Source organism: Sus scrofa, chromosome 15 (genome assembly GCF_054392235.1).
Source record: "Sus scrofa isolate SSC_HxYL_T2T_F1_AM1 chromosome 15, Sscrofa_HxYL_maternal_Yorkshire_Landrace_v2.0, whole genome shotgun sequence".
NCBI lineage: Eukaryota > Metazoa > Chordata > Mammalia > Artiodactyla > Suidae > Sus > Sus scrofa.
This window is the reverse complement of record NC_139397.1, coordinates 61475012-61491901: the sequence shown is the minus strand read 5'-3', so window position 1 is coordinate 61491901 and position 16890 is coordinate 61475012. Positions and strand designations below refer to the sequence as shown.

Genomic DNA, 16890 nt, shown 5'->3' with positions numbered 1-16890 from the left:
ATTCATCTGTTGATGGACAGATTTTAGGTTGTTTCTATGTCTTGGCTATTGTGACTAGTGCCACAATGAACATAGGGGTGCATGTATATTTTTCAGTGAAGTTTTGTCTAGATATATGCCCAGGAGTGGGGTTACTAGATCATATGGTAGTTATATATTTAGTTTTCTGAGGTACCTCTAGACTGTTTTCCATAGTGGTTGTACCAATTTACATTCCCACCAACAGTGTAGGTGAAATACATGTTTCAAGGAGATGGAAAACATGTCAGTATTATACTCAGCCCTTCGCTTTACATTATATCCAAATGACATTGGACCCTCTGTCACATTTCAGTCCACTCAATAATCTATAATTTCTAGGACTCTTATGTATGTAATACCTGATGCTTCTCTCTCCTGACTTGACTTCCCATTTTATACCATAAATCTTTCTTTTACCCTTTGGGATTTCTTTGTGATCAACATACATCTTGAGCTAACCCTCATAGGTTCTTACTTTCTAACACCCTACTTCACATGGGGACGGAAAGTTAGATTAGTTCTTTTGTTGGCCAAGAAAGAAACTCTTAAAGTAAATGACATCCTTAATATTGGAAGAAGAATATGATTTTTTTTTTTTTTGTCTTTTCAGGGCTGCATCCGTGGCATATGGAGGTTTTCAGGCTAGGGGTCAGATTGGAGCTGTAGCCACTTGCCTACACCACAGCCACAGCAATGCCAGATCTGAGCCACATCTGTGACCTACACCACAGCTCACAGCAACACCGGATCCTTAATCCACTGAGAGAGGCCAGGGATCGAACCTGTGTCCTCATTTGATGCTAGTCAGAGTCATTTCCACTGAGCCACTACAGGAACTCTGAATATGATTTTTATCTTAATTAATTTCCCCTGGGTTTATTGATATAATCAGTATATAATATCTTGTAGTTTTAGGTGTACAACATAATGTGCTGTAATTATGTATCGTGATATGTGGCCACAATAGGGTTAGGTTATACATCCTCCACTTGATATACTGAGAACATTTAAGATCTGCTATCTTAGCAATTTTCATGGATATAACATTATTAACTCTAGTCACCATGCAGTATATTATGTTTTTAAGTTTTATTGAAGTATAGTTAATTTACAAGGTTGTGATAATTTCTGCTGTACAACAAAGTGACCCAATCATACATAAACACACATCCATTCTCTCTCAGATTCTTTTCCTATATAGATTATCACAGAATATTGGGTAGAGTTCTCTATGCCATACAGCAGGTCCCCGTTGGCAAATTGTGCCATATCCCTCAGTGTGCATATGTCAATTCCCAAACCCCAGCATGGTACGTGAAATAAACCTTCTGTGTTTATTACAATTAAAAAATGTTTATGGGGTATATTTATTGTTTTATAAATGGTTGCTGATTTCTGCCTTAAGGATGGCATATGGAGAAACCAGGGGCTTCCCATGTGAGTATATCCTTAATGGGCTAAAAATAATTTTTATAATAATTCCCCAGCCTTGCTTTTTTGTAATTTTAGTAGTCTGCTTATATTTACATTTCCCATACCTCTCACAAGCAATAGCCACTCTTTTATGTATGGACAACAAATTCAATCACCTAAGTGTCTATGCAATGCTTAAGTAGTTAACCAGAATACAATTTCCTCATTCCTCTTAGCAACTTAGAAAAAAATGGATGGAAATTTCAAGCCTTGAGAGAAAGAAAAATTGGGTGTCATTAACATGTAATTTTTTTTTTGTTTTTTTTCTCTTCTAGATAAGACCTGCTAATGTAATTTGTAGGAAATCAGCTGATGAATGTGATTTTATAGAGTACTGTAATGGGACTTATTCACACTGTGTGGCTGACACATTTGCACGTAATGGACAAAGTTGTGAATCTGGTTCCGCCTACTGTTATGGAGGACGATGTCGGTCATTTACTAAACAGTGTAGAAATTTAATTGGAGGAGGTAATGACTGAAACTTTCTTCTTCGTTCCAAAATTCTGATTATTCCAAGCTCTGTTATTTAATGCTATAAAACAAAAATGTAAGTGTATACTATGTGTAGGCCTAGTGTATATTTGGATTAAAGGAAATAAAATTTTCTTGATTCTGAAAAAAAAACTTCAGAATTTATAAGGAAGCCTTTATTTGCACAAGGGAGAAACCGCAGATAGAAATGTAGCTTCTTGGGAGGTCATATTGACAAAAAATTAATAGTCAATCTAAGGAAGAAATAGAGAATTTTATTCCAGCCAATTTGAGGATCATAACCCAGGAGAGAGTCTTTCAAAAAGCTCTGAGAACTATTTTGCCTACTAGAAGTCAATGCAGTTTTACATGTTTTCAAAACAAAGGGTTATACATAAAAGTAACATACTAACAGCATACCTAGTCCAGATCTGAACTCCAAGGCAAGTAATGGGTCATCATGACCCTTTATAGGATTGACAAGGAAATTTTATCTCCTAAGGAGTTATCTTGCTGATGCCAGAACATTGCTTTTTTAAAATCTTGACACATGAAGCAATGTGAGTACCAAACCAATGGTTATATTAGGGTTTCTCAACGTCATCACTATTGATATTTTAGGTCAGACAGTTCTTGTGAGTGGTAAGGGATTGTTCTGTGAGTTTTTCCTTTTTATTTATTTATTTTTTTTTTGCTTTTTTTTGCCTTTTTTTAGGGCTGCACCCATGGCATATGGAGGTTCCCAGGCTTGGGGTCCAGTTGGAGCTACAGCTGCCGGCTTATGCCATAGCCACAGCAATTGCCAGATAGAGCCACGTCTGTGACCTGAACCACAGCTCATGGCATTGCCAGATCTTTAACCCACTAAGCAAGGCCAGGGATCGAACCTGCAACCTCATGGCTCCTGGTTGGATTCATTTCTGCTGAGCCACAATGGGAACTTCATTTTAGCTTTTTTTTTTTTTTTTTGTCTTTTATAGGGCCCCACCCACATCATATGGAGATTCCCAGCCTAGGGGTCTAATCGGAGCTGTAGCTACCAGCCTACACCACAGCCACAGCAATGCAGGATCCAAGCCACGTCTGTGACCTACACCACAGCTCAAGGCAACGCCAAATCCTTAACCCACTGAGAAAGGCCAGTGATAGAACCTGCAACCTCATGCTTCCCAGTCAGATTCGTTTCTGCTGTGCCACAAACGGGAACTCCACATTTTAGCTTTTTAACAGCATTTTTTAATGGCCTTTTCCTTCCAGACACACTGACTGCAGACATTTTTGGTTTTCACACCTGGGGTGAGACTGCTACCGATTTCTAGAGGGTAAAAGTTAGGGTCGCTGCCAAATATCCTGCAAGGCACAGCACAGTCCCTACAAGAAAGAGTTATCTGACCCCCCAAATATAAGGACTTATTAATGCCATTTCATTAATTGCATTCTGGCTATTATGTAGTTCCATTGAGAGAAAATATTTGCAATCATAATTTGATAAGAAATTAATATCCAGAATATATAGAAAACTTCTAAAACTCAACAACAGAAAAAAGACTAATTCAAAAACAGGCAATCAATAGTATTTCTCCAAAGAAGATATGCACATGGCCAACAAGCACAAGAAAAGGAACTCAACATCACTAATAATTAGGGAAATGCAACTCAAAATTGCAGTGAGATACTACCTCAACCCATTACAATGGCTGCTGTCAAAAAAAAAAAAAAACAGAAAATAACAGATGTTGACAAGGATGTGGAAAAATTGGAATGATTGGTGGAAATGTAAAATGGTATATCCACTGTACTGAGCATGAAGAGTCCTCAGGAAATTAAAAATGCAATTACTATATGACCTAGCAATTCCTCTTCTCGGTATACCCCAAAGAATTGAAGGCAGTGTCTTGGAAGAGACATCTGTGTACTCATCTTCATAGCATCATTACTCACAATAGCTAAAACTTGGAAGCAACCCAAATGTCCATGAATAGATAAAGCAACATTTGGTATATATAACAATGGAATGTTATATAGTCTTAAAAAGGATAGAAATTTTACCACAAGCTGAAACATGGATGAACCTTGACATTATGCTAAGTGAACTAATAAGCCAGTTATGAAAAGATAAATACTGTATGATTCCACTGAAATGAGGTACTTAGCATAGTCAATATCATAGATACAGGAAGTAGAATGGTGGTTGATAGGGGCTTGGGGGAGGGAAGAATGGAGAGTTATTATTCAATAGGTATAAAATTTCCATTTTACTGGATAAAAGAGTTCTGGGGATGGATGGTAGTGATGGTTGCACGACAGTATGAATGCACAATAAACTGTTGATCCACACTCTTAAAAATGGTTAAGATGATTAACTTCATTATGTGTATTTTAACACAATAAAAATTTGTAGAAAAGCAAATAAAACACCAATTTACTTGAAATATAGAAACTATTTATTTTAAGGTTTCTTAAAAAATAATCAAGTTACATTTTTAAAGCTTCATTGCATTATTTCCTTACTCTGAAGCCCATCAGCAATTAGAGTTTTACCACTTTATCATCATATTTTATATAGTTAGACCTAAACCTTTAATTTCTTGAAGCTTGGGAACTATTTCATTCCTTGTCAACATCTGTTATTTGTATTCTTTTAGAGGATAGCCATTCTGACCAGTGTGAAGTAACCTCAGTGTAGTTTTGGTTTCCATTTACCTTGGAACTAGTGATGTTGACCATATTTTCATGTGCCTTATGGCCATCTGCATTTCCTTTTTGGGAAAATGTCTGTTCAGCTCTTTTGCCCATTTTAGTTAGGTTATTTGTTTTTTTGATGTTGAGTTGTATGAGCTATTTGTATATGTTGTATGTTAACCTTTTATCCATCATACCATTTGTAAATATTTTCTCCCAGTTCATAGGTTGTCTTTTCATTTTGTTTATGGTTTCCTTTGCTGTGTAAAAGCTTTTAAGTTTAATTAGATCCCATTTGTTTATTTTGCTTTTATTTTCTTTGTTTTAGGAAACAAACAAACAAATATACTGCTGTAATTTATGTCGAAGAGTGTTCTGCCTATGTTTTTCTCTAGGCATTCTAGGGTATTCGGTATCACAGTTAGCTCATTAATACATTTTGAATTTATTTTTGTATATGGTGTAAGAAAATGTTTTAACTTCATTCTTTTACATGTAGCTGTCCATTTTCCCCAGCACTACTTATTGAAAAGAACTGCCTTTTCTACATTTTATATTTCTGCCTCCTTTATTATAGATTAATTGACTATAAGTACTTCGGTTATTTCTGGGCTCTTTATACTCTTTCATTAATCTATGTGTTGGCTTTTGTGGTTTTCCCATGCTGCCTTGATTACTGTAGCTTTGTAGTTTATTCTGAAATCATAGAGCATGATTCCTCCAGGTCTGCTCTTCTTTATCAAGATTATTTTGGCTCTTTGGGTTATGTTATGTTTCCATAAAAGTTTTAGAATTATTTGTTCTAATTCTGTAAAAAATGCCATTGGTATTTTTTAAAAATTTTTTTTTATTACTCAACGCCATTGGTATTTTGATAGGTATTTGATTGAAGCTATAGATTGCCTTGGGTAGTATGATCAGTTTAACAATATTAATTCTTCCAATCTAAGAACATGGTGTATCTTTTTATCTGTCATGTCTTCAATTTCTTTAACCAGTATCATAGTTTTTGTCACCTTAGGCGTGTTTATTCCTCAGTATTTTATTCTTTTTCATGGGATAATAAATGGGATTGTTTCCTTAATTTCTCTTTCTGATAGCTTGTTGTTAGCATGTAGAAATGTAAAAGAGTTCTGTAGGTTAATTTTGTATCCTGCAACTTCACCATATTCATTGATGAGCTCTAGTAGTTTTATGGTGGCATCTTTAGGAATTTCTATATATGGTATCATGTCATCTGCAAACAGTGATAGTTTTATTTCATCTCTTTCCAGTTTGGTTTCCTTTTATTTATTTTTCTTCTCTGTTGTGACTAAGACTTCTAAAACTGTATTGAATAAAATTGTCTTTTTTCCCTGTTATATACAGCAAGGCCTCATTGCTTATCCATTCTAAATGTAATAGTTTGCATCTGCTAATCCCAAACTCCTACTCCATCCTACTCCCTCCCCTTCTCCTTTGGCAACCACAAGTCTGTTCTCCATGTCTGTGAGTCTGTTTCCATTCTGTAGATAGGTTCATTTGTGCTATATTTTAGATTCCATATATAAGTGATATCATATGGTATTTGTCTTTCTCTTTCTGACTTACTTCAGTTAGTATGAGAATCTGTAGTTGCATCCATGTTGCTGCTAAAGACATTATTTCATTATTTTAATGGGTGAGTAGTATTCCATTGTGTATATGTACCAGATCTTCTTAATCCATCCATTGATGGACATTTCGATTGTGTTCCTTCCTTTGTAAATTTTCGGAATAGTTTGAGAAAGATAGATATTAATTATTCTCTAAATATTTCAGATTCACCTTTGAAACCATATAGTCCTGGACTTTTGTTTGTTAGGAGTTTCAAAATTGCTGATTCAATTTCATTAAATCCAATTTCATTGGTATTGGTCTATTCATATCTTCTATCTCTTCCTGTTTCAGTTTTGGAGATTATACCTTTCTAAGAATTGTTTGTTTTTTCTAGGTTTTCTATTTTTCCATTTTTTCTAGGTTTTCCATTTCATTGGCATGTAGGTTTTCATAGTATTCTCTTAAAATCCTTTGTATTTCTGTGATGTCTATTTTAATGTCTCCCTTTTCTTTTCTGATTTTATTGATTTGCATCCTATATCTTTTTTCTTGGTGAGTCTGGCTAAATGTTCATCAATCTTTTCATCTTTTCAGAGAAGAAGCTTTTATATTTATTTATTTATTTTTATTTTTTGTCTTTTTGCCTTTTCTGGGGCCGCTTCCTGCAGCATATGGAGGTTCCCAGGCTGTGAGTCTAATCGGAGCTATAGCCGCCAGCCTATGCCACAGCCACAGCAACGTGAGATCCGAGCCTTGTCTGTGACCCACACCACAGCTCCTGGCAATGCCAGATCCTTAACCCACTGAGCAAGGCCAGGGATCGAACCTGCAACCTCATGGTGTCTAGTCGGATTTGTTAACCACTGAGCCACAACGGGAACTCCAGAAGAAGCTTTTAGTTTCATTGATCTTTTAAAATTTTTTAAACTATAGCTGATTTATAATGTTCTGTCAATTTCTGCTATACCTCAAAGTATATATATATATGTATATATGTTTATATATATATATATACACACACATTCTTTTTTCTGATATTACCCTTCATCATGTTCTCTCACAAGTGATTGAATATTGTTTCCATGTCTTAGCTGTTGTGGATAGTGCCGCAATGAACTGTTTGAATTATGGTTTTTGAATTAGGGTTTTCTCTAGATATATGACCAGGAATGGGATTGCTGGATCATATGGTAGTTCTATATTTAGTTTTCTGAGGAACCTCCATACTGTCCCATAGTGGTTGAATCAATTTACATTCCCACCAGCAGTGTGTGTGTGGGGTTCCCTTTTCTTTACACCCTCTCCAGCATTTGTTATTTGTAGACTTATTAATGATGGCCATTAATAAGGTGGTACTTGACTGTAGGTTTTTTTTTTTTTGTCTTTTTAGGGCGACGCCTGTGTCATATGGAGGTTCCCAGGCTTGGGGTCCAGTGGAGCTATAGCCTCCAGCCTATGCCAGAGCCACAGCAACATGGGATCTGAGCAGTTCTGCAACCTATACCACAGCTCACGGCAATGCCAGATTCTTAACCCACTGAGCAAGGCCAGGGATCGAACCTGCAATCTCATGGATACTAGTCAAATTCATTTCTGCTGAGCCACAAAGGAAACTGCTATCCCAGTATTGAAGGCATGTCTTTGGAATTGTCACTGTGCAGCCCATGTGTGACAGTGGCTTTGGTAGGAGAACTGGATCTAAAATGAATGTGGGCCACATCTTCCCCAGTGTACACTGACAGGCACCTCCATTGAAGGTAGGGCTGGATTCAGTGGGGCTAGAACCTGATGCAGGTGGAAGCTGGAATTTCTCTTAGGCTCATTGGCAGTTACTACCTTATTGGAGATATGGCTGAGGCCTAAGGAGCTGGAGCAGAAGCCCTTAGAGAGTTGGGTTTCTCTCACTTGTATTGGCAGTCTCTGTCTTGGTTGCAAACAAGGGATTGAGGCTGCACTTCTGAGTTGATTCCACTTTTTCTTCAATGCTTGCATCTTGGTTAGAGGCTTGGTCATAACCATAGCAGTTAGAGCCACACTACTGTACTTGGCTCCACTCTTTCCTAAATGTGTTTTCAATATGCTGCTTCTGAGCTGGAACTGGGGATAAGCAAGTCTGTGTATTTTTTTTTTTTTTTTTTTTTTTTTTTTTGTCTTTTGTCTTTTTAGGGCTGCACCTGCAGCATATGAAGGCTCCCAGGCTAGGGGTCTAATTGGAGCTGTTGCTGCCAGCCTACGCCAGAGCCACAGCAATGCCAGATCCAAGCCACATCTGTGACCTACACCACAGCTCATGGCAACGCCAGATCCTTAACCCACTGAGTGAGGCCAGGGATCGGACCCGCAACCACATGGTTCTAGTCGGATTTGTTTCTTCTGCGCCATGACGGGAACTCTGAGTCTGTGTATTTGCTCTTCAAGAGTAGAGTCTCATTTTCTTAGAACCCTCTGGTAAGCCCCAGCACTTTTCAAATCAACTAAGGGGGCTCTTCTCCCCGGTGTTGAAGTCCAGGGCTGGGATGCTTAGTATGTAGCTCAAACCCCTTGTTCCACAGGGAGGATCCCTAAGCCTATGATTTCCTTCTCCTTTTCTGGGTCACCCAATAGTGCTCTGGGACATTACTATCTCACTTCTCTTCCCCTCCTACCAGACTCTGTCTGCTTCTTCCTTCACAGCTTTCGTTGTAGAAGAGTCACTCTGCTAGTCTTAAGGTCACTGTCAGTGAGAGTTACTCTATAAGTAGTTGTAGTTTTGATGCCTTCATGACAGAGATGAGCTCAGGGTCCTCCTTCACCATCTTGATCCACATATCTGGATCATTTTAATTGATTTGTCTCCTAGGTCATTTATTCTCTCTTTTACTTGTTCAAGTCTGCTGGTGAAGCTCTATTGAATTTTTCAGTTCAGTCATTGTATTTCTTCATCTCCAAAATTTGTTTTTTAAAATGTTTTCTGCCTCTGTTGAAACTTTCAATTCATTTTTGTATTATTTTCTCTGTGTCATTAAATTGTTAATCTTTTTTCTTTGTGCTTTCTAAGCATCTTTAGAACAATTATTTTGAACTTGACAGATATTTCCTCTATCTATACTTCTTCGGGGCTTATTGTGTTTTGGTGGTGTCATTATTTCCCTGATTTTCATGATCCCTGTAGCCCTGCATAGGTGTCTGCACATTTGAGGAAACAGGCACCTTAAATTTTGCATTATCTTAATCCTGGCCTTTTATAGAATTTGAAAGAATTGAGAAGTTTAAATTAGAGTTAATCAAATCAGTGTTTAGATAATAGCAAATCAAGCAGAAGCTAATTATTCATTGGTGGGTTGAAGAGCAGGCTTTTTCAAAAGAGAATTACTGATTATGGCTTCTTCTCAGAAATCTATTTTGGCCTATTTTGTAGACTGCTATATATGTATGGATTGTATCTTTCAGGAGAGAGAGTGAAATTTATAGATCATGTTTTCCAATGACGAAAATCTGAAATTGCTGAGAAATCCCTTGTCAATTAAAAGTAGCAATGACCAAAGATCTCAGTTCTTACTACATGTGATTGACATGATCAACACAACCCACCTCTAAATAACCAAGTCAAAGTGATGAGGCAGCTTTAAATAACTTTTAATTTTTCATGATCTTAAAATTAGATATAACTAAAAATTAAAAAGTCTGAAATAAATGAGCCTTCACTTCCTAATTTTATTTTTATTTTATTTATTTATTTATTTTTTTGTTTTCCCACTGTACAGCAAGGGGGTCAGGTTATCCTTACATGTATACATTACAATTACATTTTTTCCCCCACCCTTTGTTCTGTTGCAACATGAGTATCTAGTATGTAATAAGAAAAATTAAATCAAATGCTCTTTGGGTTTCTTATCAGTATTGCATTATAAAACCTATCCCCCTTTTTTTGTAATAAGAGGAAACTATAGTTTTACATTGGATAGGTAACTAAGGCAGAACATAAACAATTTAGCGGTACTAAAGAGACAATGACCTCTTATTTTTCTAACGGTATATAGCCATTTGAACAATGCTGCTCTTTACATGATTAATCTTGATCTATTGCCAGCAGCTTTTAAAGTCTGATAATTATAAACCTTCCTAGGGAAGCTCCTGTCATGACTCAGTGGATTACAAACCCAACATAGTGTCCGTGAGGATGCGAGCTTAGTCCCTGGCCTTGCTCAGCAGGTTAAGGATCTAGCATTGCCTCAAGCTGCAGTGTAGGTCACAGATGGAGCCGGGATCTGGTGTTGCCATGGCTGTGGCATGGACCTGCAGCTGCAGCTCTGATTTGACCCCTAGCTTGGGAACTTCCATATGCCACAGATGCAGCCATCTTTTAAAGGAAAAAAGCAAAAAACACAAAACCTTCCTAGGGATGACATTTCAGTTTCCAGATTCTGTTTCTTCTTTCTATAATGATCACTGGAATTGTGTATTGTAATTTACTTATTTAAATTTCTTTTTTTCATTTAGAATCAACAGGTGCTTCATTCTCTTGTTTTGATGAAATAAATTCAAGAAAAGATAGATTTGGAAACTGTGGCAGAGAATATTGTAATTACCCGTATGTATTTTGAAAGTGATAATTTTATTTGGAATGTAGCTTATATATTGCTAAGATTCTAGAATATATTATTATGGATACAAACTAACATGCCATTTTATAACACGTTTTCTTTGTTTTGTGGTCTGAGCTGAACAATATTATCCATTTCCTACAAATGTGTTCAGTGCCTATAATGTTACAACAATAATCATAAAAATCACCTCTATTTATTGTTGGGATGAGCTGGGCATTTGTTAGATCATTTGTATATATTATATATTTATGTTATAAATATATATTTATATACATCAAATGTTTGTAGTTAGAATTATGAATTACTTAGCCCACTTACTAATGAAAAAAAATTTGGAGAACAATGATCATTTGCTCAAATTTAGGAAGCTAATATAGAACAGATCAGAGGTGTCAAAAATGGTTAATTTTTCCCTTACAAAACAAAAAGAGCCACATCATATGAGTCCGTGTGCTCAAAAAATGCACTGAGAGAAAACTTTTGAAACCTGAATTTAAATTTGTAAAATAACTTTAAAAGTTTGCTGTATCAACAATCTATGTTATTTCTGTAAATAATATGATACTTTTTTCCCCTTGTGCTTCTAGCCATTTGTTATGTGGAAAATTAGTTTGTAACTGGCCACACAAATATTTAATTTCACGTGCAAATTTATCTGTGATTTATTCACATGTACGAGAGCAAATGTGTGTATCTACATTTCTAAATGCAGAGAAAATACCTAGAGATACAATTACTACAGTTCAATTCCCTGGAGACAGAGATCGAACATTTGTACAAGACGGCACTGTGTGTGGACCTGAAATGGTAATTAGAATGAAAATTTTTAAGTGTTTTAAAAATTATATTTTACGGTTTTACTCACTATAACAATATACCAATCAGTGCATTTTTAAAAAGGCTTTTGAGTTATTTGCTATAAAATTCACCCATGGTAAGTGTACAATTCATTGCTTTTAATTAATTTATAGAGTTGCACAACCATCATCACATTCAATTTTGAGACCATGATTTCACCCCCCAGATTTCACTCTTGCCCATGTTGACCACCTCCAGCCCTAAGCAATACCCCGATTTCATCCATTATTAACATGTAAAAATAGTATGGTACATTTACTACAGTCAGTGAACCAATGTTGATACATTTTTATTAACTGAATTTCATGCTTCATTCAGATTTCCTTAACTTTTATCTAGTGTCCTTTTGCAGAACTCCACTCCGAATACTACAGGAAATTTATTAAATATCTGTCCTTAAATTCCTCTTGACAGTTTCTCAAAATTGTCATTTTTGATGCCTTGAAAATTTGGGGTAGAACTAGTTGATATTCTGTAGAATGTTCCTCAACTTGGATTTGTGTAATGTTTTTCTTATGATTAAACTGGGATTATGCGTTCTTGGGAGAAAAATTGCACAGGAAAGTGTCTTTCATCGTATTATATCAAGTATGTGTGCATGTTAATATTTTTTTTAATGTTTATTTTTTGTCTTTTTGCCTTTTCTAGGGCCGCTCCCGCGGCATATGGAGGTTCCCAGGCTAGGGGTCTAATCGGAGCTTATAGCTGCTGGCCTACTCCAGAGCCACAGCAACACCGGCTCCAAGCCACATCTGCAACCTACATCACAGCTCACGGCAACGCCGGATCCTTAACCCACTGAGCAAGGCCGTGGATTGAACCCGCAACCTCATGGTTCATAGTCGGATTCGTTAACCACTGAGCCACGATGGGAACTCCCTGTGTGTGTGTTAATATTAACCTCAGTTACCTGGCTGAAGTAATGTTTATTGGATTGCTCACCAAAATTACTCTTTTCCCCCCTCTTTCCATATTGCACTTGATTGAAAGAACTCATTATGTATATACCAGACTTTAAGAGTAGGAAGTTATGTTCCATCTTACTGAGGGCTCAGGACCTACATACATTTTTTTTTATTGAAATATAGTTGATTTATGATATCATATAAGTTTCAGGTATACAACAGGATGATTTAATTTTTTATAGCTTATACTCAACTTAAAAATATATTTTTTGTCTTTTTAGGGCTGCATATGGAGGTTCCCAGGCTAGGGGTCTAATTGGAGCTACAGCTGCTGGCCTACGCCAGAGCCACAGCAATGCCAGATCCGAGCTGGGACCTACACCACAGCTCACGGCAACACCAGATCATTAACCCACTGAGCAAGTCCAGGGATTGAACCACAACCTCATTGTTCCTAGTCGAATTCGTTTGTGCTACACCATGACAGGAGCACCTACTGTAATATATTGGCTATATTTCCTTTGCTGTACAATATATCCTTGTAGCTTATTTATTTTACATATACCCTTAATCCTCTATGCCTCTCTTGTCCCTCTCCACTTCCCTATCTGCACTGGTAAACAGTAATTTGTTTTCTATATCTGTTTCTGTTTAGTTAAGTTCACATGTTTGTCTTATATTTTCTATTCCACATAAAAGTGAAAATATACAGTATTTTTCTTTATCTTTCTGACTTATTCCATAAAGCATAATACCCTTCAGGTCCATACATGTTGTCACAAATGGCAAAATTTCATTTGTGTTTATGGCTGAGTAATAATCTATTGTGTGTGTGTCTATGTATATATACCACATCTTTATTACTCATTTGTAGATGGACACTCAGGTTGCTTCCATATCTTGACTATTATAAATAATGCTGCCATGAATTTGGATGAATATATGTTTAAATTCGTGGGGTGTTTTTGACCACACTTATGGCATATGGAAGTTCCCAGGCCAGAGACTGAATCTGAGCTGCAGATGGGACCTATGGTGCAGCTGCAGCAGTGCTGGATCCTTAACCCACTGTGCCGGACTGGGTATTGAAGTGACCTGAGCCACTGCAAAGACAATACTGTGTGATTAACCCACTGTGTGATAGGGTGAACTCAAATTAGTTTCCATTTTCTTTGGGTATATATCCAGCAGTGGAATTCCTGGATCATATGGTAGCTCTGATTCTTCCAGCTCTATTTTTCTTGGTCAAGATGCTTTGGCTATTCAGGATCATTTGTGTTTCCATACAAATTAAAAGGTTTTTGTTGTTGTTGTTCTAGATCTATGAAAGATGCCATTAGTTTTGATAGGAATTGCACTGAATCTGTAGATTGCCTTGGGTGGTATAGTCATATTGACAAGATTGATTCTTCCAATCCAAGAGCATGGTATATATTTCCATCTGTTTGTGTCATGTTCAATTTCTTTCACCAGCGTCTTGTAGTTTTCAGAGTATGGATCTTTTCCTCTTTAGGTAGGGTTATTCCTAGGTATTTTTTCTTTTGGATGTGGTGATAAATAGAATTTTTCCTTAACTTCTCTCTCTGATTTTTCATTATTAGTGTATAGGAATGGAAGAGATTTCTGTATGTTGTGTTTGTATCCTGCGACTTTACCAAATTTATCAGTGGGCGCTAGTGATTTATGGTACCACCTTTAGGATTTTCTATGTAAATTATTTACTATTGTATTTGGATTGTTTTTCCTTTTGTGTGTGTGTATCTATTGTAGTTTTTTGGTTTTTGATTCCCATGAATTTTTTTTTTTTTTGGTCTTTTTAGGGCCACACCATGGCATATGGAGGTTTCCTGGCTAGAGGTCTAATCAGAGCTACAGCTGCTGGCCTATGCCACAGCCACAGCAACACCAGATCTGAGCCACATCTGTGATCTACACCACAGCTCACCGCAGTGCAGGTTCCTTAACCGACAGAGTGAGGCCAGGGATCAAACCTGCAGCCTATGGTTCCTAGTCGGATTTGTTTCCACTGCGCCATGATGGGAACTCCCCCATGAAATTTTGATATAGCAGTCTATGTATATACAAAATTGTTTTAAGTTGCTGTCTTTTAATTTCAGATGCATTTTCAATATTCTGCATTTATCCTCTCCTCTTTTCACAATTTCTGCTTTTGATATTTTGTTTGTGGATGATTTCCTACTTTAATTTTTTTCCTTTACTGGTGAGCCTTGCCATTCATAATTTTGTTTCTAGTTGTGACCTTTTCTTTTCCACCTAAAGAAGTTCCTTTATCATTTGTTATAAAGCTGGTTTGGTGGTACTGGATTCTTTTAGCTTTTGACTTTTCTATAGAATCTGAATGAGAGCCTTACTGGGTAAAGTATTCTTCATTGAAAATTTTTCCTTTTCACCACTTAAAATATATCATGCCATTCCCTTCTGGCCTATAGAGTTTCTGCCGAAAAATCAGGCGATGACCTTATAGGGGTTTCCTTGTATGCTATTTGTTGCTTTTCCCTTGTTGCTTTTAATATTTTTTCTTTGTCTTTAATTTTTGTCAGTTTGATTAATATGTGGCTCAGCATGTACCTCCTTGGTTTTATTCTATATGGGACTCTGTGCATTCCTATGCTTTTGAGTGTTTTCTTATGTTAAGAGAAGTTCTTGCCTATAATTCTTGAAATATTTTCTCATGCACTTTTTCTTTTCTTCTTCTGGGACTCCTATAATGTGAATGTTGGTGCATTTAATGTTGTCCCAGAGGTCTCTTAGAGTGTCCTCATTTCTTTTCATTTTTTAAAAATTCTTTATTGTATTCCACATCAGTGATTTTCACCAGTCTATCTCCCAGTTCACTTATTTGTTTTTCGGCCTCATGTATTCTGCTATTGATTCCTTCTAGTGTTTTTTTTTTTTTTTTTTTTCCATTTCAGTTAATGTAGCATTCATTTTTTGTTGTTGATGTTGTTCTTTAAATCTCCTAGAACTTTGTTAAACATTTCTTGAAACTTCTTAATCTCTGCCTCCATTCTTTTTCTCAGATCTTGGGTCATCCTTGTTATCATTACCCTGAATTCTTTTTCTGGTAGATTCACTGTCTCCTCTTCATTTAGTTGTTTTTGTAGGTTTTTATCTTATTCCTTCATCTTAAACATATTTCTCTGTCATCTCATTTTGTCTAACTTTCTGTGTTTGTGGTCTTCTTTCCACAAGTTGCAGGATTATATTTCCTCTTGCTTCTGTCTGCCTCGGTGGTTAAGTTTAGTCCAGGGGCTTGTGTAGGCTTTCTAGTGTAAGTGACTGATGCCTGCCCACTGATGCAGAGTTGGTTCTTGTCCCTTGTGGCAGCCAGGGACTTCTCCCCAAATATTCCTGGTTATAGTGCTCTACTCTCCTGCCCATCCATGCTGTCTCCACACAGTCAATAGCAATCCTCTCCCTGGGTCTGTTCCCCAAATCCCACTTTCCAACACCCAGCTCCTGCCCTTGTCAGTGGACACATGCCTCAGGCTGAGGTGCACAGGATGGTGGCACAAACCATCTCTGTGTGTCTTATTCTGGCCTGCCTGCCACAGACTGGCTGTTATGTTCTCCCGCAAGCCTACAAAGCTCCTATCCTGTCCCAAATGATCTCCCTGCTGGTGAGGCGATTCCCTGAGGAGGAACCTCTCCTCTCTTTCAGCTCCCTCCCAGTGGCACAGGTCCTGATCTTCTTCCACCTCTTTTTTTCCCCTTTTGTCCTACCCAGTTATGTGGAGATGCCTCTTGTCTTTTCTGCTAGTATTCAGTAGATGTGAGGATTGTTCCATTTGTAGATGTATTCTTCATGTATTTGTGGGAAGAAGTTAGTTCCACGTCCTCCTATTCTGCCATCATGGTCTCCTCATATTTAGCATATTTTTTTTAGCATATCCCTTTACTACTTACTGTGATATAGGTGATTTTACTATTTTTTTCTTTTAACCTTTCTTCTAGATTTATATGTGTTGGATTTACTAGCATTACTGTATATTTGCCTTTACTAATAGCCTTTTTGTTTTGTAATTTTTATGTTTCTGGTTGCGGCCTTTTCTTTTTCATTTAGAGAAATCTCTTTCACGTTTTTTGTAAAGCTGATTTGGTAGTACTGAACTCTAGTTCAGCTTTTACTTGTCTGTAAAACTTTTTAATCTTGCCATCAAATCTGAATGAAAGCTTTTCCAACAAGAGTATTCTTTGTTGTAAAAGTTTTTCTTCCTTTCATTATTTTAAGTATATTGTGCCACTCTCTTCTGGCCTGCAGAGTTTCTGCCAAAAGGTTAGCTGATAGCCTT

General features: G+C 36.8%; 1 protein-coding gene across 1 annotated transcript in view; it reads left to right on the top strand.

The window, feature by feature from the left end:
• Positions 1–16890, top strand: part of LOC110255277 (disintegrin and metalloproteinase domain-containing protein 5) — an 83204-nt gene that overhangs the window by 44520 nt on the left and 21794 nt on the right. The window contains exons 14-16 of the mRNA XM_085001071.1: positions 1770–1965; positions 10708–10798; positions 11402–11621. Coding sequence (XP_084857197.1) covers positions 1770–1965; positions 10708–10798; positions 11402–11621 — 507 coding nt within the window. The remainder of the gene's footprint in view (positions 1–1769; positions 1966–10707; positions 10799–11401; positions 11622–16890) is intronic.